The 26,653-nt window shown below is 46.4% G+C and overlaps 1 protein-coding gene across 3 annotated transcripts in view; it reads left to right on the top strand.

Annotated features, from left to right (window-relative positions):
• The window catches only part of LOC134528202 (testis-specific serine/threonine-protein kinase 3-like), a 39,191-nt gene extending 13,643 nt beyond the window's left edge, over window positions 1-25,548 (top strand). The window contains exons 1-2 of one of the 3 annotated variants that reach the window (XM_063361597.1): window positions 15,066-15,151; window positions 18,667-25,548. In XM_063361597.1, coding sequence (XP_063217667.1) covers window positions 18,698-20,116 — 1,419 coding nt within the window. In that variant the 5' untranslated portion in view covers window positions 15,066-15,151; window positions 18,667-18,697 and the 3' untranslated portion in view covers window positions 20,117-25,548. Of the gene's footprint in view, window positions 1-15,065; window positions 15,152-15,468; window positions 15,692-18,666 lie in introns of those variants that run through there. The other 2 variants (XM_063361596.1, XM_063361598.1) reach the window with 2 other exon arrangements.
• Window positions 25,549-26,653: the final 1,105 nt, after the last annotated feature.

Here is a 26,653-nt window from a genome sequence, read left to right as displayed (position 1 = left end):
CACCATAATTTTAGTCCTGCAAACAGGACAATTGGTGTCCTTCCCTGCGCAATCATAGTGCAATGTATGGTGGGCAACCACACGACAAGTTTGAACGAATATTTGCCTATACAAACTCGCAGTTAATGCGGAAATGACGCAGTGAGAGTAGAGCCTGCATATATAAAAGGTGTGCAACAGTTCACACCTTCAGATAATAAGCAGGGCAAAAGTCACAAAAAAAGAATATGAACTAAAATCTATCCCCTAGGCAGGAGGTAAAGGTCCGGTGTACCAGGTACTCCAAAGTAAACTGCAAAGGGTCTCTGGAAGGCACTCAACAGAGTGCTCTTTCAGGGACTCAAGCAAATAAACAAAAAAAGCCTTCAGTTGCAGTCCGACCTGCAAGAAGATGTTTTCATTTCATTCTGCCAACGTGAATGTGAGTGTAATACCTAGCTAAATCAGTGTCGAGTACAGCTACTAGGATGCAGGATATCTACGCACATGTACAGAAAACTGTGATGGAAGCGCTCAGCACTGGCGGTTTTCGCACTTTCCTGTGTCCTACAAACCGACTCAGCAACTGCTAGATTGCTGCTAGCCTGGAAAATGTGTTGTCTGTCACATGAGATCGCACACGTTTCTTCCAACCAGCATCGAAGAAGTAGTCGCTTCATCTTGGATGTGCCGCAATACGAAATTTATTAATCAGGCCAAACATTAGATTCTTAATAAACATTACATTTTAATTTTGTTATCAAAGAATTATTAAACAATTAAAATATGACTTAGAAATAAAATATAAATTACATTCAGACGGAAGAATGCAGCCATATCCGGCATAATGATACATGCTTTGAAATCGATAACCACGCAATCGGCTATCGACACATCGGCAGTACGGGCTGTTCGACACATGCTCGCATTGGCATGTTCATCGCACACACCCTGGTGGGGTGTCGATGTGGCATAGCGGCCTGTGCAACCAGAGGGATCATTGGCAGTCGGCAAAAAATTTTGCTTAGGTACGCATAGAATGCACCATCCATTGGGATGAACATAAGAATGACACTCAGCAGACAGATGTTTCCTATTGCCATCACCCGGCCTCTGTAGAGGGCCTGGGAAGTACCTGACGGGTGCTACGGGCGTCGCGGTGCTGCTGGCTAGTGAAACACTAGGCAGTTGATGGTGGGTCGTGGGTACTCTGCCCCCGCGTGCCCTGCCAGGTACGCGGCTTGAAATCTACCCTAAAATCAGGCCGCTCGGCTGTGTGGAGGACGGGGTGGCGCGAAATATTGTAAGCGGCACTGGTTCTGTTGATTTACGTTTAATTAACGGACTTCTCCGGTGGTTCGCATGGGTACGGGATACTCCCTATGCGTACTCTACGTGGTGGCAGAACCGCTACAAACACTACGTGAAACAGTTACATGAACATACGTTACTTACAGAACCAAACACGACACTAATATCACACTATGAATTCGCCGCGGCAGTCTCGCGGGACGCGTCTGCGAGTGTTCTGGAGACGGCCAGTGCCGAAAGTCTTAGCGTGGCTCAGTGAGCGTGACCTTAAATTACACTTACTTGTGGTTGCAACCGGTAGGCGTATGCGCGGCGGTTTATCGAAAGCGTGTTGGCTGGAGTCGGCCAGTGCCGTACTTAGCGTGGTCCGCGACACGGTGTGGAACCACTAACGAAGGCGGTCGGGATAAGCCCGGGTCCGCAGAATACATGCCGATTTGACGTGAGCAGCTGTGAAATAAAAGAAAAAGTTTAAGTATTAAAATAACTGCAGAATGACCTATTGGTGAAACACAGTGAAAGGCTGCTCACGGACACACATCTTGACCCGGCGCGGAGTAGTTGGAGACTCCCGAACATGGCTGCTTCGCAAGGGAGGGAAAGTTTTACCTCCTTTGTGAGTCGGCGCCAAAAACTTACATTAACTTAATTTGCTCTATTATAAGCAAAAAATACATTCCAGGTGCCCAATTAAAAGGCAGCACTTGGTAATAGCATGCTTAAGGCTTGACGTCGTCCGGGCCTGCGGCCCCTTTGAGCCCGATATGACACCGCCCAACCACCATCTCTATTCAAACCGCCCGCTCGTGCGTGCGTGTGTGCGTGTGTATCTAGCCCGGCAAGAGGGCGCTTAGAAGCAGTGCGGCGACCCCTAAAATTGCTACATTTAATATTAATTGTAAACCTTTTTGTTTGTTCTCATTCATCTTTGCCCCAGTGTTGTGCAGTTTACTTGTGTTTCTTTAATTTAAATATGTTACTTGAAATAACCACAGACGTTGCCCGGGCGGACCCGAACAGGCACGGACTTGGACGAGAGTAGGAACGTTTTATATAAATTATCATTAATTAAGTAACTATTAACAAACTTTAAACTATCAGTAATTTTTATATATTTTTTAATGTTGATCTGTAATTTGCTTAACTTTCGCCGGGGCACGGAATCGTAGGATATAGTAACGGTAATTGTGTTGGCGCGAAGGGCGCCATGTTGCCACCTGCGAGCGATGAGCTCAGCCCAGTCCATCTTCATCACTGACCGAGAGCAGACGCGCCAGCACCCTGGGGACCTCAACCTTTGTTCATCACTGACCAAGTAATTTCTGTATCGTTAATTCTTTTTAAATCGCTTTCGTTCGTCATCCTCGGGGCAGCTCTCGGTCAGCGGGCTGTTTAATTAATTAATTGTCTCAGTCGAGTTTTCAGCAATCGTGTAATAAATAAATTTTGTAGCATGGCCACGTGTGTGGACCATGCCTTCACCTAAGTCGATTCGTGCCTCAGGCTTTTTCTACCGTGAAACGTGTAACGGACGTGGAGATAACGTGTTAGTGAAATTTAATCTGGGAATGAATATAAATTGAGTATTTTTATTTAACCACGTGGTGAGTGACTTAGCCTAGGAGTGTGGCGTGCCCGACGCCTAGAGCGGGCCAGGTCTGGATAGGTAGGGTAGAATGGGCTGGTAACTCGTCCCCACTTGGGCTACGTCACGCCCTGAGCGAGAGACTCCGCCGGGTCCACGTGCCCCTACACGTGGTGGCGCCCATACTTAACATCTTAAAATCACCGGGAACGTGCGCGCAGCCCTCAGGCTTAACAATTGTTTCAAAGTATTTAATTATTCGAATTGTGGCATCACGTTGGCAACTGTAAATTTACTAACATATTGTCTCACTGTGAATTGTTTTAGTGGGATTTCTCCTAATCCGACTTGATCATTGTCACGAGCACTTTAATTAAGGCCAGTGTCTGCGGTGAATGTTAATGAGGTTTGTTGTCTACTCCGTGCGTGCGGTGCTCGCATGGAGTGGCTACGACGCACTTGTATAATGTTTGGTAATTAGTAATTTTGTCCAAATGGCTTTTCCCTTAATTTTTTTATGGGTTCGAGCCCCCGGAGTTACATGCTCTTAAGTTTCTTTACGTCTATTGGGGTCATGCCCGAGGCGCTCGCCTGACTCATTCCCACTGGCCTGGGGGTGCACTCCGAAAATAGGATCGGGTATTAGCGGTGCGGAGAACGGGCTAAGAGGCCATGGTCGGTAAACTTCACTATATAATTTTAAAGACTACAGAAATATATATCGAAAAAGACTTGAAAACTATACCTGTATATATACCGTACCTATCTCTGATTTTTTTTTATAAATGTCGTTGATGTCCCTCGGCTTTAGGTCCCCGATTCCCCGTTTACGTGACTGTCCAGTTATGCCCATACTGCTCTCGTCGGTGAGGTGTGGGTCCAGGCCAACGTGGCCGGGACAGGGAACTGCGGGACCTGTAGGGAGAGTTAGGTGAGGAGGGATAGTTGTAGGCTGTTCCAAGGATAACCCAGCATAGATGATTTCACGAGCCCCTTTTATTATCGTTTTAGAGCCTGCCGCAGCCTGGCGGAACCGTCGCGGAACAAGCGCCCTTCCCGCGGTGACCCGGACTCCCGTAAGACCGTACGGTCCGTTAACACGTGCCGACCCGGGTTGGGAACTTTCCAACGTAATACTGACCCGTTTAAGGTTACTCTGTGAAGAAGCGCAATACGTGCGCGGCCCGTTACGTAATGTTTCGTAAAGACGACGAAGGTTCTGAGACCCGTAATTGCACGTCCGCGTTCTGGAACTCTCGGTTGGTAACGTCACTCGAAAGACTCGTAAATTCAGTTAGATAAATGACTCGCGGAGGCAGCTCGGCTGCCGCGACAATCCGTGAACTAAACGTACGACTGGTCACGAGCTCAAGGTACGCGCCTCGCGAGCAGCGCGGAGCGGCGTACATGACTGTCTCGGTTCGAGCTCTGAACACGGCTGCCCTTCCCCGCCCGCCAGCGGGAGCCCGCGGGCTGCGGGGGAGGGGAGGATAAATCGGCCGGCGTGGAAGAGGTCCCGCCCCGCGGCGCGCCAGGCTGCAATTACATACTAGCCCAATTGAGAAAACACTGAATATTTACACAGCTAAACGAAACATTAATCACAAGCAAATTTACAGAATTAATAAATTACGATTACATTATTTACATAGATGTTGAGGCCCGTGACCATTTGGGAAAAATATACAAACACAAAATTATCTATTGCACAAAAAGGCTCACTGGCACGCTAGGGCGCACGCGGGTGCGTCCCTGGCCGTCGCACTTAACCGATGTTGCACTGGGGAAAACACACTACCTCAGGCCCACGTCGGTGGCCAGCTACGGCCTCTGCACCTGGGAGGGTACGACGACTGTCGTCATATGCCCCCCCTCTCCCGAGGCCGTCCTGGCCCCCGACGCCGACCTAGACCGGCAGCTGCGTCCGAGTCCGACCACGTGTCTGGTCGTCCGAGTCCGTCACGTCATTTCGTATGGGTCGGGCAAACTGGGGCAGGAGCTGCATCACGCTGCAGCATAGCCCCCCGTCGACCGTCCGTCGTACATCTCGGGGCTTGTACTGACCTCCCCACTCGTAGTCCCGGAAGTAGTGACGGGCCGTTTTCTCACGCGTGTAGCGGCGCAATGCCGGTCCCCTCCCCGCCTGAGTGGTCGTCATCGGCTCCCCGGAAGGCAAGTCCAGGACCACCTGCTGGGCCCTGTCAACATCGCCCTCCCCACTGAGGAGCCAGACCGTTACCCCATCTGTCACGTCCTTGCTCACGTCCGTCCTCTTCCCCGCCATCCCAGGAGTGGACGCATCTCCGTCCACGTCTCTGGACAGGCTCCGGCAACGTCACCACTGGTTCACTCAGGCCGACCAGGTTGCCCTGTGCAGTGTCGTCATGCGTCACGTCCTCGATGAGTGGTCTGTCATTATCGTTGGCGTCATCTGGCGGAAGCACCCGGTCCACAAAGCGCTCCAGCTCTGCCATGCTCGCACCACGCGGGCCACTTCCGCCCCTCCTGACGGGCGTCCTTGCCCCGCCCCCTCTTGCCAGCCGAAAAACGCTGTCTCCCATTTGATGTCCCCTCGTAGGTAACTGAGTCGGTGTCGTCGTGCGGGCCCGTTCGTGCGTCGTGCCCCAAGTGTCATCGTCTCCGTCAATGTTCCTGCTTACCACCCGCTGTGACCTGGGGTGGACGTGTCCCCGTCGACGTCCCTGATTCAACTCTGGTGGCGTCACCACGGGGTCTCCGAAGTCGACCAGCACTCGCACGGCGACATTGTCATTGGCCCTGTCCTGGACCACCGGTCCACTACCGTCGTGGCTGCCGTCGTGTGTCCCGTCCCGTGTGCTGTCCTCGTCAACGTCCCTGCTTACCACCCGCTGTGACCTGGGGTGGGCGTGTCCCCATCGACATCCCTGATTCATCTCCGGTGGCATCACCACAAGGTCACCGAGGTCGACCAGCACTCCCACTGCGACTTCGTCATTGGCCCTGTCCTGGGTCATTGGTCCACTTCCGTCGTGGCTGCCGTCGTGGCTGCCCCCGTGTGTCCCGTCCCGTGTGTCGTCGTCCTCGTCAACATCCCTGCTTACCACCCGCTGTGATCTGGGGTGGGCGTGTCCCCGTCGACGTCCCAGGTCCGGCTCCGGTGGTGCCACCACGGGGTCGCCGAGGTCAGCCAGTTCTCCTTTGGTGACGTCATCATCGGCTCCGTCACCAACCACTGGTCCGCTGTAGTCGTGGTCATCCTTGTCGTGCGGATCGTCTTTCAGACGGATGTCGTCTCTGTGTACTTTAGTCGTCCATCCGTCAGCGCGATGTGAGAGGTACGAGGTGGTCCCCAGTCTGTCCACTACCTCCTGCGGTCCTGACCACTTAGGGGCCAGACTGGCACAAAAACCCTCTCGCCAGATGACAGGTGGTGACACCTGACAAACAACTGCTGGCCCGGCTCCAATCGTCCTGGGGGCCGGTGCGTCTGCGGCGTGCATCGGGCCAGGTAGTCAGCTTGGCGACATCGGGCATCTTCGCGCAGATCGTCCGCGGTCATTTTGAGCGAGTCGGGGGGTGTGCGAGCTTCCCCGGGCAGGGCATGGCTTCGGCCCTGCATCAGTTCAGCGGGGGAGTGGCCCGTGACCACGTTCGTCCGACGGCGCAGGCAAAACAGCAGCGTCAGCAGGTGCAGGTCCCACTTAGTGTGGTCCTCATCCAACCGGATGCGCAGCTGAGTTTTAATGTCCTGATTCCGCCTTTCGGTTGGATTCGCGCGCGGATGGTAGGTGGGCGTCGTGTGATGCTCCACCCCCCACCCTGCGCAGGACATTCGCCAGCTTCTCCCCGTGAACTGCACCCCGTTGTCCGTCAGCAGGACCGCGGGGTACCCGTATCGCGGGAAGAACTCGTGCTCAAGCAGGGCAATCACGGTGCCAGCCTTCACGTTTGGTACTGCGAACGCCTCCGCCCAGCGGGTGAAGACGTCCGTGACCACAACAATGAATCGCCGACCACGGGACGTGCGAGGATACGGCCCCATAATATCCACCGCCACAGTGTGGAAGGGATCCCGGGGCTGACGTGGGACCTGTTGCTCCCTGCCGTCGGGTCGCCTGGACTTCCGCTCCTGGCAACGCAGGCAGGCCCGCACGTAGCGTCTCACTTCCACCGCGTCGCCAGGCCAGTGGAACGTCCGTCTGACCTCACGCAGCGTCTGCTCCGCACCCGGGTATCCCGCCAGGGGGTGGTCATGCAGGTAGCCCATGACCCAGCGCCTAGCCTCGGGCGGCACGTGGGTCCGCCACCTGCTTGTCCTGTGAGCCCCCCTGGTCTGGAGTACCCCATTCAGACTTCGGCAGCCCGGTACCACCCCTTCCCCGCACTCTGTCAGTCGAGTCTGGGTGTCGGGGTCCCGGAGCTGCGCCGCGTGGACCCACGTGAGCAGTTCAGTCATCGTTTCTGGTCGCGCGTCAGGCGCAGGGGCAGTGGAGCTTGTCAGCGCGTACAACGCACACGGTCGGGGCACCGAGTCCTCTATCCCGCATTCACGCTCAGGGAGGAGCACTTCCTCCCAGCCCTGGTCGTCGTGGAACTCATTCTCAGGATCCGGATTCCGGGACAACTCGTCGGCCAGCTGATTTTCACGTCCAGGAATTTGTTCGACCGTGAACGAGAATTCCTGGATCAGCATGGCCCACCGAGTGAACTTAGACTTCCGGCGCTGAACAGAGTCTAGCCAGCGGAGGCATTGGCTGTCGGTTCTCAGCGTGAATGAGCGCCCCTCGACATGGTGACGGTACCTCTGCAGGGCCCAGACCACCGCAAGGCACTCCTGCTCATTCACGTGATACCTCCGCTCAGCCTGCCCAAACTTGGCGCTGGCGTACTCGATCACGCGACTCACGCCCCGGTCATCCATCTGGTACAGTACCGCACCCATCCCTCCTGACTCGCGTCTGTCTGGATGAAGATGGGGCGGCTGGGCACCAGGCGTGAGAGCGTGTGACAGTTCCTGAACCAGTGCTTCACCTGTCGCAAGGCCTCGTCCGCGGTGGGGGTCCACCGGAACTTAGTCTTCAGCGACAGTAGGTCCTTCATCGGGGCCGTTACCGTGGCGAAGTCGGGGACGAAGGACCGCAGCCAGTTGAGCAGCCCCGGCAGCTTCTGGAGCTGCTTCAGCTCCAACTGCTCAGGTCGGGGGCGGCACCCCTCCGCCGTCACAATGTGTCCCAGGAACTCGATCTCAGTGGCCCCAATGTGACATTTCTTTGTGGCACACGTCAGTCTGTGTCTGGCCATACGTTCTAGCACCAGTGCCAGATGGTGCACGTGCTCCTCCCACATCCTGGACCAGATGATAACGTCGTTCAGATAGGCACTGGCGAATTCGCCAATGTACCCATCCAGAACACGTACCATCAGTGCCTGGAACGTGGCAGGGGCGTCCATGAGACCAAACAGCATGGCGCAGAACTGGTATCGCCGGCCGTCTGGTGCTGTAAATGCCGTCTTAGGGCGGTCCTCCAGGCATACCGGCACCTGCCAGTAGCCCGATTTCAAGTCAAGTGTCGTGAAGATAGTCGCGTCCCCCAGTCCGGCCAGGGCGTCCGTGATGTTGATCTGCAGGAGCGGGGCCGGAATGGTCAGTTTGTTTACCGCCTTAAAGTTCACGCAAAAGCGTAAACTTCCATCTTTATTGGTGGCCAGCACCACCCGCGAGTTGTACGGGGAGGTGCTGGGTTCAACCACCCCGTCACGTAACATCTCGTCAATTTGAGTCTGTATAGCCCCCCGTTCTCGGATGCCAAATCCGTATACCTTCTCAAAGGGCGGGGCGGTGCGGTACCATCGGTATCCGGTGTTCAGTAACGTTCGTCCGTCGTAGCCGGTCCGTGGCCGCAAATACCTGTGCCTAGGAGGCGAGGACATTGTTGATGACGTCGACTTACTCCTCGGGGACACCGTGCTGAAGATCCTCTAGGCGGATGACTGACTGAGGGGGATTGGGGGGAACCTGGTGCACGCCGTACACTGTCCAGCGCCCCCGGGTGCCGAAATGCATCCGCCCAGCTCGTACTTCCACGGTGGCGTCGACCTCGTACAGCCACGGGACTCCCAGGATCACCCCCTCGCGGTTCTCGGGGACCACCCAGGCCTCGATGTGGCTAACGTGACCAACGATGTTCAATGTTTACTGAGTGATGCCCCCTGCTGCGACGACGGCGTCCCTGGTGGCCAGTTGCACCAGCTCCCTCCGCGGGGTCACCGCCTCCGCTCTCACCAGGTGGGCCGCGATGTAGGATCGGCTGGCGGCGGTGTCCACCAGGGCCAGCATCTCCCGTCCGTTAGCGTGGACGGGATTTCGCAGCAGCTCCTGCTCCTCGGGGCTGACCTGCCCCAGCTGTGCCGCCATCTGTCCCCCACCGCCCCCGGCCTCCTGGCCGTCCGGGCGTGGGGAACTCGCGGCGAGGTCCGCGGCTCGTCCCGGCGCTGACATGTTGACGTTCCGGTGGTCCACCTAGTCGACGACAGGTTGACGAGGCGGCTGGTCCGGCCCCGGAAAAACCCCCGTCGGGGCCGCTGTGGTCCTGGCGGCATCCAGTTGTTCCTGGGGCTGTCCCAGCACGGGAACTACTGGCGGGATGCCTATGCTGACGTTCCGGTTGCCCACATCGCCGACGGCACGTCGACGAGGCAGCTGGTCCGGCCCCGGTAAAACCGGCTTCAGGGCCGCGGTGGTTGTGACGGCATCCAGCTGTCCCTGAGGTTGTCCCGGCACGGGAACAGCTGATGAGCAGTTCTGTTGCCCCTTGCTTCCCGGCTGCGGACACGAGGTTGGTGTGATAGGTGCTGGCGGTGGTCGACGAGTCCTGTTGATTACTGGGTCTGCCGGTGGCTGGCGGGTCGGGGAGCGGCACCCAGTTGTCCCTCCGCCCCCGTTCCCGCATTTCCCGCCTGCGACGTGTTGCCTTCGCGCGCCTCCTCCCACGCGGCTCTGGTGGGGCACAGGCGATGCTAATGGTACGCCTCTGGGCAAAACCGGCATCGCGGCGGACGCTCGTCCCTCTCCCGCGTTTCTGTCCGCTCGTGATGTCCTCCTCCTGCTGCAGCTGTCTCTGGGCGTTCCCTGGTACCACCACGGTCTGTTGTCTTCCGCGGTCCCGCGCCGTCGGCGTAGCTCACCATGGCCATGTCATTGTCCGTGACCTTTGTGACGGTTACCCCCGTGGTCCCGAGCGGGCACGGGGAACCCTCGCGCCCCTAAGTGCCGTCCTCCACTGCGACATGTCGCGCTCAATCACGCGAGCGAGGGCCACGAACTCCTCTGTGTCTCGTCCGGCGGCTGTTCTCATGAAGGGGCGGAACTCTGGTAGCAATTGTTCGACGATGGTTGGTAACGCCACACTCACGTGTCCACTCGTCCCCAATCGGCGGAACATGCGCAGCTTCTCGTAAATGAACTGTTCCGCACTGTCGTCCTCATCCTGGTTCCGGCAATAAAATGTCTGCAGACACAAAGCACACGCCTGATCGTTATCGTACCTAGTCTCGACTTGGCGTACAAAAAGCCCCCACTCGGTATCAAAACTCCCGGCCATTGACCACCAGTTTCTTGCCTCGCCGCGGAGCTGTCCTGCCACTCGCGATGCCCACTCTGCCCGTCGCACTTCGTATAGTTTTAAGAGGTGCTCGCACTCCCGCAAAAACTCCCGCGGGTCCTCTTGTCTCTTCCCGCAAACACTGGCAACTCGAACTGTGTGTTCACGTACCGCACTACCGGCCCCTCCACGTCCGCGGGCCTTTCGCTCTGTTCCCGCTTACATTCGGCGTCTGTGCTGTCCGTGCCGTTCGCGCCCCTGGCTGCGCCGCCGGGCCCGCATACTACGCTTTTTACGTACATTTTCGCGGAGTCTCCTTCCTCATGCATGTCTGTTTCGAAACTGATTAGATCGTCTCTCTCTTGTCCCGCCTGCTTCCACGCCATCCTGTCCGCCGGTGCTACTGATCCGTGACGTAATCGCAATCTCCCCCAGTAATACAATCCGATTCTTCCCGGCGCGTTATCTTCAGTCGGAGATCCCACTGTGCCGCCGTCTTGAATTTCTGTCGCTCCCACGTCGCGCTATCTCTCGCCGAAACGTCTCGTGTTCGCACCATTCCCGCGCCACGTATTCTCCCGCCCTGCGACGGCTCGAGTTCGCGCCGCTCCCACGCCGCGCGGCTGCACCTGCTTCTGTCCTGTCCTGCACCTGTGCGCTTGCGTACGCTTGCGTGCGTTTGCGTGTGCTTACGGCCACACTAGTTGGGCGCCAAATGATGTTTCTCGGCTTTAGGTCCCCGATTCCCCGTTTACGTGACTGTCCAGTTATGCCCATACTGCTCTCGTCGGTTAGGTGTGGGTCCAGGCCAACGTGGCCGGGACCGGGAACTGCGGGACCTGGAGGGAGAGTTAGGTGAGGAGGGATAGTTGTAGGCTGTTCCAAGGATAACCCGGCGTAGTTGATTTCACGAGCCCCTTTTATTATCGTTTTAGAGCCTGCCGCAGCCTGGCGGAACCGTCGCGGAACAAGCGCCCTTCCCGCGGCGACCCGGACTCCCGTAAGACCGTACGGTCCGTTAACACGTCCCGACCCGGGTTGGGAATTTTCTAACGTAATACTGACCCCGTTTAAGGCTACTCTGCGAAGAAGCGCAATACGTGCGCGGCCCGTTACGTAATGTTCCGTAAAGACGACGAAGGTTCTGAGACCCGTAATAGCACGTACGCGTTCTGGAACTTTCGGCTGGCAACTTCACTCGAAAGACTCGTAAATTCAGTTCGATGAATGACTCGCGGAGGCAGCTCGGCTGCCGCGACAATCCGTGAACTAAACGTACGACTGGTCACGAGCTCAAGGTACGCGCCTCGCGAGCAGCGCGGAGCGGCGTACACGACTGTCTCGGTTCGAGCCCTGAACACAACTGCCCTTCCCCGCCCGCCAGCGGGAGCCCGCGGGCTGCGGGGGAGGGGAGGAGAAATCGGCCGGCGTGGAAGAGGTCCCGCCCCGCGGCGCGCCTGGCTGCAATTACATACTAGCCCACTTGAGAAAACACTGAATATTTACACAGCTAAACAAAACATTAATCACAAGCAAATTTACAGAATTAATAAATTACGATTACATTATTTACATAGTTGTTGAGGCCCGTGACAATTTGGGAAAAATATACAAACACAAAATTATCTATTGCACAAAAAGGCTCACTGGCACGCTAGGGCGCACGCGGGTGCGTCCCTGGTCGTCGCACTTCACCGATGTTGCACTGGGGAAAACACACTACCTCAGGCCCACGGTGGCCAGGTACGGCCTCTGCACCTGGGAGGGTACGATGACTGTCGTCACCGTCGTCCGGGTTCTCGTGTTCGAGACCGGGTGTGTATCCTAGCGGGAAAAACTGGCTATTAGTGAAAATGTGTTCCGGGAGGGTGCCAGGCTAGCTCTGTGTCTAATCAAATTTGAGTTCTGTGGGTGCATTGCCCCTGCATGGCCCGCTAGAACCGTCGGCGAAGTTTGCGGTTGGAGGGGTCCCTGGCTGTTAACACATCACAGGCCCTGTGCAGCATAACACACTGATTCCTAGCTGGGGTAGGAAGACTCAACACAATAACAGACACGAATTCGAACTTTATACTGTCGGTGACACGTCGCGCACGGCGTGTGTGGAGTGGACATTTAATCGGTCGAGCAGTTACAGTTACAGTTTACACTTACACGACGTACATTGTATTACCCTACGAAATTACATTGAATTAACACTGAGTGCTCTGACGCACTGCCACTAATTTAAGCCCTCATGCCAGTCGAGGTTAAGGGGGATGTTGATTGCAGACGGCAACCGGGTCCACCTGTGTGGACCACGGTCCGCAGTTAAATTAAATGCAAATTCTATGCGTAGCTGTCGTCATTGCCTGTGCACTCGATGTTTAACAAAAACACATTTATAGCGGGAGTCGGCCCGTACCGTATGGTGAACTGCCCCGTGTAATGCCTCGTGCGGGGAGTTTATAGTTAAGCGGCTGGGTTAGGCCCTACACCGTAAAAGGACCGGGGATGCACGGGGAGTTTATGCGACAAAGAAAAGATTTTGTTTAAATGACTATAGTTAGGTACCAAAAGTACTGTTCAGTGGGGACAAAGGGTGATGACTCCCTGTGAAACGCATGTCCGCCCTGGTCTGCGAGTCGCTCGGTACTGGTGTTTGCCCTTGGTGCGAGGGAAGATCTCAGCGTTCTCTCGCGCCAAAGTTGCTAAAGTTCCGTTATTCGGAAATAATTTTAATAACAAGAAGCTAAGAGCAACTCTAAATTTACACATTAATTATTAATAACTAATCTGATTTACAGATACTCTTTAATAATTAGGGTTAGTAAAATTATGTAAATTAAGTTTAAATATTAAAAGTCACAACAGAGACTTTTCGTCACTTACTGACTGCTCTAGTGTCTAGTCACACATAAAAAATAGAGAGGTAATATCTATGTTAACATAACATAAGGCTGAAGGCCGCAAGAGAGGCACTCACAAACTTATTAACATAAATTCACACGTGAGTGTCTCGGTCACTCCTGCATCGCACTTTCCTTGGGCGGGGATTTTAATTCATAGTTGCGTTACTATTAAATAAGGTCTGATTTTTAATGAATTGGGGTCTAGGTATTTGATTAATTAAGCATGTCCCTTGGTTCTACCTGGTCCTCAGGCGCTCGCCTGACTCGGGTGGGCCATGGCTAGGGGTACATTCCGTTAGTGGGGTCGGAACCTGGCGATTGCAGGTCGGGCTGGCTTTGGGGTGGCCTTCGGCCAGACGACGTAATAGCTTTCATTGTTTAGTATGCGATTGCGTTATTTTGATGTATTAATTTTTCTAACTATCATTAACATTGACGCCACTCCCGCTTCCTGTCTAAGTTTTTAATTGATTATTATTGTTGAAAGTGATCTCAGGGGTTTTAACGGGGGTCCGGCCTCGTGGCTGCAGGCATGAGCGTGTCGCGGTTCGAAACCTACCCGGGCTGTTCAGGCCACCCAGGACGCCTTATAAATAACTGGTAAACGATTTGACACGACACTGCACTTTATTCAGAACCGATACACTTATTGGTCCAGGTACTGGCCGCTTCTGTTGTCTGACCGCTGCAACACGCGTATCTCTCTACGTAAACGGTACGCGCGACCAGGATAGGTTGCCAAGTGGTGTACACGGACTTATACAGTGGCCGATTATAAATGTGAAAGGTGCGGTGGATAGCCACAGATCTCCTGTGCTGCAAGAACTTCTACAGGCAGTTACGTTAACATGGAAGACAGCACATACAAACGGACGTTCCCAAAGTTATTTGCAATCTAACCTGTGGCGCAATATTGAGGTCCCGAAAAGTACGTAACCCGGTACGCTGGAATCATACACGTTACAGTCACTTTCTAACTGGAAATTCTCGGTTAGATTGCACATTACAAGTTACACATTTACAGACGATGAAAGTTAAAGGCGAAAGTTAGTGAGTAAGAACTCGACACACGTTGCTAAGAGTCTTCGATGATAACAATTAAGTAGCTGTGAAGCCGAAACTGCGTAACTCAATTACGCTGTCCTTAATCTCTGGACACGAAATTACGTAGAAAATGCAAAGTTCCCTGTTGGGATAAAATTAATTAGTTACGAGACGCCGAAATATCTTGCGACTGGGTAGGGTCGGCGCAGAACTGGTAAAAGTATTTTAAAACTTACACTATTGCTGATATGTGGATGTAGCGCGAAAGTTGATGGCTCTGCGTTCGCGGAGCGTCCGACCCCTGTGAGACGGTAACTGAACTCGAGACCGCCCTGCGGCCTCGCGCCTAAACACATGGAGCGCGGGAAAACAGATCCGGCCAGTTTTGGGCTTAAAAGACATGTTACACAATATATGATTATAAAACAATTAGACATAATTTCCCTTGGACTAGTTATCTTTTAATTGTTATTATTTAGTTGTTTTTGATTTAAAAGAATAATTGCATATTTAATTCGACGCATTGCCACACCCGGCCGGGCGCTGTCATCGCTTTGGTGTTCGTCGCGGCGCACTTTTATACACTCGGCGGACATCATGCTCGGGCGAGTTTGATGCACTTAAGAGTAAGTGTTGTTGTGACATAACGGCCTGTGCGAACCAGAGGGAGCACCGGCGGTCGGCGTCAACATTATAGGATTTTGTAGTGGGGGCCACAGACCCTGAAACTATTTGTAGTAAAAATTGTAACGCTAATGGTAAAATATTCATAAATAATAAAATATTTACGTAAAGAATAAATAAAAGATCTGTGGCCTCATCCTCCACTTGGATTCGTCACTGTACACTTTTGACATATTCTTTAATTACTTGATTTCATTTGATATTTTTTCCTTAAGTAAATATTTAATTATTTATGAAATTTTACCTTCAGTATTGCATTTTATTCGACATAAATTCCAACTTTCAATTCGGATAGTAATTATAAGTAATTATATAGTTACATTGTTAAAACCATAATGGGCATTTTCAATAGTATTAGAGGCTTTCTTGACTTTATCCTTCGATCAATCAATGCTCGTGGGCCACAAATATCTCGCAAAACCGGTAAATCGAAATTCCAATCACAGTCGAACTCGAAAGCTCTAGAATATTACGCACTATTTTGATTTGAGGTTATGTAATTTAATGTGTATTTAACGTCTAATTGTAATTGGAAAAAAAATCTTTCGCATTTCGTAAATAGTACACTAAAATGTGTACTGCTTAAAGTTAAATACAATAGAGAGAAACCCGAGGTTTGTTGGAATGCCAATTGTAAACATGTTTATTTAAACAACTTTGATGGGGCTTCCCCAAGTTTAGTACTTTACGCTTCTTCACTTTCCCATACTTTTAAGCCTACTCCTTAGTTCTCTTTAACTAACTTTAAATATCTTGGCTTTAACCATCCTTCCTGTTCCTTTCATTGTTTTTCCAAGCATCCATTGTGTCCTTTTGTCTGTTTTGACCACCCTCTGTATCTGTTTCCTTTACTCAAGGATGATTTGTAGGGTAACCCATAAGTATTTATACTTATTTGCCTGCCCTACCTCTGCCTCTTCAATCTTAAACTTTCTTTATCACCTTTCTTTTCCTTGTAAACCTAGCCACGTACGTCTTTTTTTTTATTATTTATCTTCATATATTTTGCCAGTGACTAGCGCTCAAAGTTGTCCTTGTTCGACCTCACTGGGAATCGAACCCGGATTGCCTTAGTGGCAGCTTTGAATATATATACTGTATAGAAGTCGCGAGTGGATAGGATTTACTCTACGTTTTTCAGAAGCGTGTGATGAGCAGCTTGGGAACTTCACCGCTGCAGTGCGCTGCCGTAACGCCCTGTATTGTCTTAGTAGTTATTTACACGTTAGAGCGCAGCGCTGTCGCCCGCTGTCATTCCCCGCACCCCTCATCCATCATTCACTGCAGCTCAACGTCGTTCAACGGGAGGGGGAAGGGGTGTTTGAAGAGTTTGACACTTGTCCGCTAGGGACCACCACAAGTCGATGCCCTAGAGATGGTGGCGATTGCGGCGGTGAATTAACCAACTACCTCAAAACCGTATTAGAAATTTTAACCTGGGCTGGCGACTTCTATACAGTATATATATTCAAAGGTGGCAGGGAAGTGATCTGACTGATCAACCACAGTGGCCATCTCATCTTCGTTAACCAATCCCTTCTCATGCTGATAGAGGCAACTCTGCAGAATTTTACCACAGCTTGCATGCAAACTCATAAACCATATCATTGTGTTTTTTTTAATGATTTAAAAATTTTTCCTTAATAAACTCAGCTAAATACAAAGTATGAGCTTACACATTAACAAACTTTGAAATTAACAGGATTATTTGGAATTTAATTGAATAAAATACACCTGCAATTAGGCTCTCGCCGAGTGGAAAGGAGAGGACTCCTACTTTACTCTACCATTTGTAGAACCTTCCCATCAAGTCTAGTGCAGTATAATTTTAAGGTGTGCTATAATTCAGCAAGGTGCATAAATGCTAAGTGTAAGCTAAATTACAAAGTAGGTAATAGCATATCTTAAAAACCATAAATAGGTATATATTAAGGGGCTCACCTAGTCAGGGGTGTATCTGTGTTAGGTGGGATAAGTGCAACGCTCGCTGGTGCTTCTAGCGTGGTATTGCCTCCAAGCACAAGGCTCTGAACTGGCATGCAGTATTCTTCTCACGTCATACATAGGACAAATATGTGATTTTAATGGTGACTATCATTAAATGGGGAAGAAATAAGGTAAAGGTGTAATGCAAGTCCCAATACTGATTTCAAGAATCTTTACTGTATCTTTCATGCCTAAATATTATTATGAAAAAATGTTTTTCAGTTGGTTTCACTCATAGTTCAGAAACATAGTACGGAAACAGAATTATTCATCCGCCCTCAATATGTTCTTAAATGCTGTTGTAAACAGACACCAATCGGATATCTTTAGCAGTTTTTTTAATCACATGATTTCCAGGTAGGCTGTGGTACCCGGCTTTGAATGGGTGAATAAAAATTGTTAAAAGCTTAACTTGCAAAATTATGCTGGCTAAATGGCCACCATAAAATGTGGATGTCCGTTAGATTTAGGAACTAAAATAAGATTTTGCTAAAAAAAATTAATAGTTTTAATTATGATAGTGATGATAATAATAAAGGTAATGTCTCATATTACACCAACAAATTAAAAAAAAAAAAAAAAACTGTAAAAGGAGCTGGGGTGGAAACACTACAGGTAAGTGGCTGATAGAAAGACTGGTGAGACTGTTCAAGGTGTTCAAAGGAAGGGGTGTTGGGGGGATCTGGGATATAAGTTGTACAGGAGTGATACACAGGGAGGAGAGACCATGAGTGGAAGATACATAGGGAGTGGAGGCAAACAGAGGGAAGCATTTATTCTTGGCGAGGGTAGGGTGAAGTGGAATGGCCTTGAGGGAAAGGTATTGCCAAGGACCTGCGGAGAAAACCTAAAGGAATGGAGAGTAAAGTAGGAGAAGGACACCTTGCAGGTGTATTTAATCAACCATAATAAAATTCAATTTATCAATTTTAAAATAGATTCTCAACAGATTTCTAATTGTACTCAGTTTGTATATTCAGTATTATTATTAACATGAGGGTGGGCAACCTGATGCACTTTGACTATTTTGAGTGGTTGGCACTAAAATAAATAATACATTTATTAAATTGCTTTTACCTTGTTACATGTTTTGAAATTTCTTCATAAGTATATTAATGATTTGACCTTGCAAATAAAGTGAGTGAAATCTACTTGAGCAATTTGACCCTAAATCATATATTGTTTATTTTACAAAAATAAAATTGCATCAGGATTGATGGGGTGAAAACCAAAGTAGGAGAACAATCAAATTGGTCAAGTGCGTATCAATTTTAAGAAAAGTATATTTAATTTTTTTGTTCCAATTGTAATAATTAAATTTGTAATAAATGTAAAGAATGTCAGCTGTTTCCAAACAAATAAGAGATATAAACACTAAAATGTATTCATTATATCTTAATATTATAACTTCAGAAAGTTTGTCTATTTAAAAGCAGTGCTTATACATTTTCAAAGCTGCTTAATACAATGCAGGAGTAAAACTAATAATTGATTCCATATATCATTACAATTACTCTTCTTTTGTCGTTATCCAATTTTGTTTTCTGCCTGTAATTATATATGTGCAGCTTGAAATAATTGTTCACAATTTTTTTTTTTTCAGTTCTAAACACAGCAACTGGCTTGAAGCAGGTATGGAAGCAGAATCAGCCAACATTTTACAGCAAGTTATTCGAAATAGTGACCAGTTTCCGGTCAAATTTCCCATTGATGCAGTGCGGTGTGCATCTTTGATACGCAAGTCGGCTGAGTTGCCTGCTGTCCTAAATGAGTTTTCTAGGTCAGCATACCCAGTTTTACATGAGTCTGTTCTCCCGTTATATGATAATTTTTTGATGTACAAAAAGAGTCATGGTTCTGAAGAAGAAAAACGCTTGTATGTCAGCATGACCGTTGTAGAACTGGTGGATCGTCTGCTAAATAAACGTGCTGTAGCATTCTTAAATCCGTGTGATTCCTATCTTTTAGTTGATGGTCGTCGTGGCAATGGTGATTGGGATGACATAGGGAAGGAAGGCTCAAATTCCTCTTTACGTTTGGCTGACTGTTTGAGCTATGACGAAATGAAGCTGTCAGCTTTTTTGTCAGTCTCGTCGTACAGTTACTTCATAAATAATGGTAACAGGAACAATGTGGGCATACCAGCTAAAGATATGCAAAGCGTGGAAAAAACGGGAGTTGTTATTGGTTTGATTGGAGCACGATTTGAGCGTCCAGAGAAAATGGATTGGGAAGAAGTGATGGTCACAAGGGAACAGAATGTAGTGCAGAAAGGCTATGGTTCCCACGAGCTTGCAGCAAAGCCAAAGTATTTCTGGCGAAAGCTGTGGTGTGAATTTTATAATTTGGGCTCATGCCTTCCTTTGTACTCTGAGGTAGAAAGCGGCTTGAACAAGAGTGAGACCAATCGCTACGAGAGGTTGCGATTCAGCGGCAATTACTTTGACAACACAGTATTTGCCTGTCGTTTGGCCATGTCTTTCGAAACACTTTTGATAGAAGCCCAGCACCGTGCCCAGTTAGCAGACAAGTACGCTTACATACACGTTGTGGGCATTGGGTTGGGTGTGTGGATGATTTCAAGTCACCAGCAGAAAATTTTCCTGGATTCGTTCGCTGGTTGTTTGAGAAGATTGTTGCCGGTTTTACAAAATGTAGCAGACGTCAACTTTGCGTGGTTCACGGAAAGCACAGTTGGGGGGGTACCACACGGTGGATATTTTCGTTCAAGTGAACACGCAAGAGGCATACAAGTTCACTTTTCCAGGAGAAACCCTCATGATAAACTAGAGGACCCGCACTGTGATAACTCGCACTGTGATAAACTACTTGTGGTCTCGTACGCTTGGGACAGCAATGCCCTTCCAGGAAATGAATTTTGGTTGGGAATGTTGGCGGCCTCAGGAGACCCGGCGGAAGCGTGCTCCAGTCAGATTGCAGAGCTCCATAACTCGCACATTAATAACACGTATGTGTGTGGGTCTAATCTGCACATTGCGACTAGAAAATGGGGGGTGTTGCGTATGGACCAGTTTGCACTCAAATCTTTGTAGTAGTAACAGTTCTGCATTTTGTAGGGTGATTTACTTACCATATAATCAGTTCGCATACTAGGTGCTATTTTTTTTCTAGAATACTGGAGGTCAAGATTGTAATGGTGTGACTTTTGTGGCATATATTTTAATGAAATACTTGTTTCTTATTTATTGTAAAGTAAAGTGATTTTTTCGTGTGATGGGGAACATTCAGTATTTTTTATGATCTCATACTGTTCTACCAGAATTTATACTGAAGAATTTTTAGTAAAAATATTTCAGCAGTAAGAACTTTAGATGTAGGAGAGGTTATTTTTTCACAGTTTCTGACAAGTAGGAATTTCCATGCATCTTCACCTCTGTATCACATTGTACAACTACACTACTGAAACGTGCAAACCTCACCAAATCATGCATTGTGTGCCACATGGCAGTATCAGGTTGACGTAGTCTGATACAGCCGTCATAAAAGAGGTGAGAGCTAATTCCTGCCAAGCGAGTCTTACCCAGAGACGTTTAGCTCCATCTTTTTGAAGACCTTTAAATGAGTTAATTGTTTAACATAATTTTCATGTTTTTCAGTTGTATTTTAGTTTTTGCAACACAAACACATTTTTTTACTGGCAGTCTTGGTTCAAAATCAAAGTATTTTCATTCCAATACCTCACACGTGAATGTTTCATTAATATTAACCTTCCGATAGGCGCACCCATGTTTCAAACATGGATTGGCGCAATGCACCTGTGAGGTGCTCCTCCTATTTCCACCAACATAAATCCCCACTACTGAAGAGTTTCATTACAATACCATGTAAATTTGAACTGTATATATGTAAAGATTTAAAATGTAAATTTAAAATTTATTTAACATAAGAATCTTCATAATTTATTGTTAATATTACCACAGTATAAATGCATAAAAAATCCAAAACAATAGCTGTAGATCAGTAACAAATAAATTCAGGTATAATATTTTAAAATTATTTTTCAGTATTTAAATAAAACATAATTTAGTGAGATATGTTATGAAATATGTAAGTTCTTATATTTCGATTAATTCCATGCATTATTTACACTTCTTATTTGGTACATACACAATCCAAATCTTTGTGAAATTAATAGGTAATATACAAACTTTTCTTCTCGTATAAATGAGTCCAGATGGAAATATGTTTTAAAGTAAAATAGCATGATAAAATGAAAAAACAAAAGCACTAAAAATTCAGAGAACACATAAAATATAAAAATTGCAGACACTGTTTGTTTTTCAGCTGTCTTTTTTTCACCAACTCACAGGCCTTTTGCACTTATTCACTATCAACTTCCAAACCATCATCTGCAGAAGATGTCTTACATTCATAACAATCTTTGCAAATAATAGTGACATGACTCAAACACAAATATTTGCCACAAGTAGCGCAACAATATTTGGTATTTTTGCGTTGTTTGTCTTCGCGACAAGGCTCACACAATTTCCTTTTATTGTTTTGGTCGTTCATCTCTTGTGATTTGCTGTTCGATTCCCTACACTTGAGAGGCTGCTTGGTTACTTCTGTCAATCTGTGCCGAAGTGGTATGTGTAAATTCTGTTTTTCAGCACTGCGTCGTGTCATTTCTTCTGAAACAAGACCTTTGGCAAGTTGGCGTAAAAATGTCCTGCGGTTGGCTACAACATAACCGTTTCCAGAGTAAATGACTTGTGCGTTGATACCGGCCACATTGAGCATAGCAAAAAATATTACCAAAGGCCACCGCCGAGCATTTCTCGCCACGTTATACGTTGCACACAATTTATCCACCGTATCCACACCACCTTTAGTTTCATTGTAAAATGTTACGATGTCCGGTTTTTTTGAAGGCCCAGTAGAATCATCGATTGCATTGTCAAAATGAAGGCTGGATATGAGAATACATTTTTGTTTTTCCTAGGAACATAGGAAACTAAAGTCCCTTCTTTTCTGAATCCAAATATACTGGACTTTTCACTTATGTTAGCCATGTGTTTGACTACGTCAGGGATTTGCCATTTATTTTTTTTCAGTGTGGCAACAAGGGATAGTTTTTTATCGGCCAGATCACTCAAAAGTGGAACATCACTGAACCAATTATCAGTAGTAACATTTCGTCCTGAGTTGACTATGGGCGATACCATCCTATGAACAACATCTGTACAATGATTACTGACAGCATGCGGTCCATCTGGTTGTTTCCCAGCATATACTTCCATGTTGAAAGTGTAATACATTTTGGAATCTACAAGTGCAAAGATCTTGATTCCATATTTGGCAGGTTTTGAGGGAATGTACTGGCGGAAACCGCAACGACCCCGAAATGCTTCTAATTTTTCATCAAGTGTGACATTCTCTCCAAGAGAGTAACTTTTCTGGCAATTAGCAACAAATGTTTCAAAACATTCTCGTATTGGTGCAATTCGATCTAGTTCTTTCCTTTCATTTCTCGTCTCTTTGTTGTCAAATCGAATACACCTCATCAAAAATCGGAAGCGTTTTAAGGACATGGTGAGCCTAAATGTTTCAACACCATCCCCAGAGGGATCCCAAAGGTCTTCTAAGTTCAGGCGTGACCCACGATACACACCAGCTAGGTACAACAAACCCATAAAAGCCTTCATCTCTATTACATCCGTCGAACGTGCATCTCTGAGGCGATTAAATTGAGGTCTTACAAGTTCAATATGTTGGTTTGTCCATGCAACAACAGAGTCGAGTATTGACTCATCAAAAATAATAAGCCAGGTATCTAAAATGGTTTCAGCATTCATTGCTGTTCCTATAACCCCAGGGATGTGTAATAACAAATTTTGCTTACCTCTTCTCCTCTTGTTCGGACATGGGCATTTGTTCCATTGGTACGAATCGACGATCTTACCATTTTTCTTATGGTTTGCCATGTAGTAAGATGCATTACCGGGATCATCACCATCTGATTCATTACAGCTTTGCTCAGTGTCTGAATTTTCCTCTCGCTCGTGTATCTGATCTTCACTATCAGAATCAGATTGTTCTCCAAAGTCCTCATCTCCCGAAGTATCATCAAACAGCATACATTGGATTTTCTTGACGTCTTCAGGATTATCCAAGTTAAAATTATTTTTTTCCCAGCCATCCTGAAACACATATTGTAAAACAAACACATGAAGTCGCGTCACACCTACTAGGTGATTCTATTTTTTCAGTAGTTAATGTTAAATTCACAATCTTAGCTAATAAGTGTGTAATTGAATAGAATTAATAAGCAATTTGGTGAAGATAGCAATTGAAAATATCATAGTCGAAAAACTTACGTCAGTAGTCGCGCTGCACCTGCAGGGTGAAAATGGCTGCCACAGCCTTGAAGTAACTCCGTCAACAGTCATGCATGAACTAACCAGAGAAGAAACAAAAGTTAGGAAGCTAGACGATAGACACCCCCTCCCCGACACACGACCTCGTGCAGGGAACATAAACAAGATAAGAATGCACCTGTCAGGCGCGCGCGCCTAACGGAAGGTTAAGGAATCCATTGTGATAAATTGTACAGTATTAAAATATTACATTTTGATCATTAAATATTTGTCAAATTAAGTTAGATTAGTTATTTATATATTGAAATATGTGTATAATAGCAGTAATAATGTTATCAACTACATAAAAAATATTCTCTTGGGCATAAATCTTATGGTGGAAGTGTGTGTATATGTAGCATCTTCTCAGTAGTTTGAGTCTTCCATTAGTTTTAAGTGAATATTTATAATGTAAAGGAATACTAAGTGCCTATTTCATATTTATTGTGTCAATGCATTTTAAATATAATCCAATTACATTAATTGAATTCCTAATATTTGCTAATGTAATTTTACAAACCCTGTGCAAATATTCATTTTCAGTTTGAATCAAATTAGAATTCCATTATCACAATATTCTAAGCTACAAATATTAAATTCAAATAGTACCTAACGATAGGAAACCTTTTTTGAAAACCTTCTCAATGATATTTTGAATGTGATATGTTAACAATGACTTGTAGGTTCTTTTGTGCAACTGCTGTGGTAAATTTCATGTAATGGTTATAATTATATAAACACAACTAAAAACATAATGTTTTGAGGTTTTTCCAGTGTTCACAAAATTATTTTTGCTCACTTGTTTTCAACTTAACAAAAATTTCTGATCGTAAACTGTCATGCAAACTGATATTTATCCTATCTGCTGTTCATTTGTATGTGTTTAAAAAGGCTGTGGCTATTTTAATTTGCCCCTAAATAGAGTTAAACTTTGTATACTCACGTTTACATTGTAAAAAAAAAAAAAAAAGCTCAATCTCGTTGTTGATAGTTACACGGTGGATGTGATGTACAACAGCTTGACTACATTTTAAATAAATTTAAACATTCATTATTTAGAGTGTAAGTATGTGGAGACAAACGAAATAAGGATAATGAATTATTTTTTTTTTGGTATTTTAAATTCTGAATATGTATTAGCACAGGCCTGCTATTTGCCAGTGTCTTCTCATAGCTCTATATATTCTTATATACTCTTGTCCTCCAATGACACAGTTCCTGTCGCAACAGTTACTTGATAGTTTGGTTGCCGTAGTCACCCCAGCTCCTCGCTGCTCTTGCTGCGATGCCTTGGCCCACAGCCAGCAAGGACGCGGACGCAGGTCTGGACGGTCGGAATTCGTTGCCTGTCGTCGTTCACAGTTCCAGGTGGTTATAGTAACTCACTTGGAATTCATCGCATTTCATTGGCTACTTGTTTACTGAAATGGATAAGCTTTGTGATATAGTAGTTTTGTGATAAGAGTTTATCTCTTGTGATTTGCCAAACTTGGGAAACAGAAGGTACAGGTATCTGGTGTTATGGAATATGCTGGATATTAATTACCACCCAATTTGTATGAATGTTTCAAGTGTGTGCGTGCATCCATGTGTATAGTAACCTTGCTTATTAGTTCGTGAGAATAGTAGTTGTTTCATTGTTTCGTTTATAAAAAAAAATTTATCAATATATATGTCTTCATGTCAAAAATGTGTTTGATTTTTATTGTATTCATTTGGTTTTGTCTTTTTTTGTGTCATGTATCTTTAAAAGTCTGTACTATTGTAATCATTCACAACATTCTGTTTTTTAACTGAACATTTATAATTAAATCAGATGTAGTTTATTCTTTTGTGTTAATTGTGGCATAATAAATTGTTTATGTACCTTTGTTAAAAAGAGAAATGCATTAAAATTATAATGTGTTTAAGAATTCATGAGTTGCCAAATATTTTAAGACAGTAGAAGTTAATGAGAGATATTTGTTAATAATTATAAATGTTGCTAGTAATTTTAATTAAGCTTCTTCTTTGATCTGCATCTTTTGAGTAGCAATATCAAACAACAAAATGTACTTTTTTTTTTTCATTTCTTTCAAAGAAAAAATAAACAACTGAATTTATTGCTGAAAAATTTACATGCATAAATCTTTTGTGACTTTATGGTATAAACTATTTCAAGACAGTACAGTTCTGAAAATTTAATACTCAAAACAGAAGCTATTGAAAAAAAAGATATTGGCATATTTGGGTCTTCCTGCAGTTTCAAGTAGAATTTGTCACATTTTCATTTCAAATTGTCATTTTTTAAAAGTAACTTTAAAAAAATTATTTTTTTTAAAAAACATTTCTGTATTATAAATACCCAGACATGCAGGGTCACGCCAAACCCGGCATTACCAAGAAAGGGCACAACAGTTTTAATGCAAATGCAAGTGAATAATTGTTAACTTTTTCCTTTCCTTGAGAACTTCTCTTAAAAGATCATTTAATGTCTACATCTGTGTCATATCAAAATTACTTGTTGATAGTACAATAAAGACAAAATTACCAAAATTAGACAGTTAAGACATAAGTAATTTTCATCTATATTCATTGTAGTATACTTAGTAAATATTAAAAAAAAAAAATATCCTTGCTTGAGCTGTGATGATATTTTTTCGTTGATGAAGAAAAATAGTATTGTCACTGTCTTAGATTGCAAGGAAAAGTTTTTTTTCTGGGTGTTTGCATCATTGTTGATACAACATGAAGGGCCCCGCCTATCCATACACACATACGGTGTGCAGAGCTTCAGGGAAAACAAAGTGATTTGAAAACTGCTCGAGATATCCAAGTGATGTCCATTTACGAAAAACATTTAAGAATACATTGAAGGCAAATTAGTTCTGTATTTAGTTATTAAGCTGTATTTTAAGAATAGTGAAAATGGCTCCAATATGTGTTTTAAGAATAATTTTGAGGCAAGAAAAATCCCGTACAAATTCTTGAAAGGATTCAAGGCTGTATAATGCAATGGTTACCACTCAACTCTCTTCTCAATCCCCTAGAAGCACCAGCGAGCATCACACTTATCATCCTGCTTCACTGACACAAATACACCCCTGACTAGGCTGGCTCCTGAAAGCTCAAACTCATCACTTTTGTTGAGCTTACACAATAACTTCTAGCTAGTTAGTACCCCTAAGCTCTTGTAGCTTTATTCAAGTTGGTGTGGCTTGTCAGCGAGTCGAA

The sequence above is a fragment of the Bacillus rossius genome, chromosome 1 (genome assembly GCF_032445375.1).
Source record: "Bacillus rossius redtenbacheri isolate Brsri chromosome 1, Brsri_v3, whole genome shotgun sequence".
NCBI classification, from domain to species: domain Eukaryota; kingdom Metazoa; phylum Arthropoda; class Insecta; order Phasmatodea; family Bacillidae; genus Bacillus; species Bacillus rossius.
The sequence above is the reverse complement of the archived record's forward strand: the minus strand, read 5'-3'. Positions and strand labels throughout refer to the sequence as shown.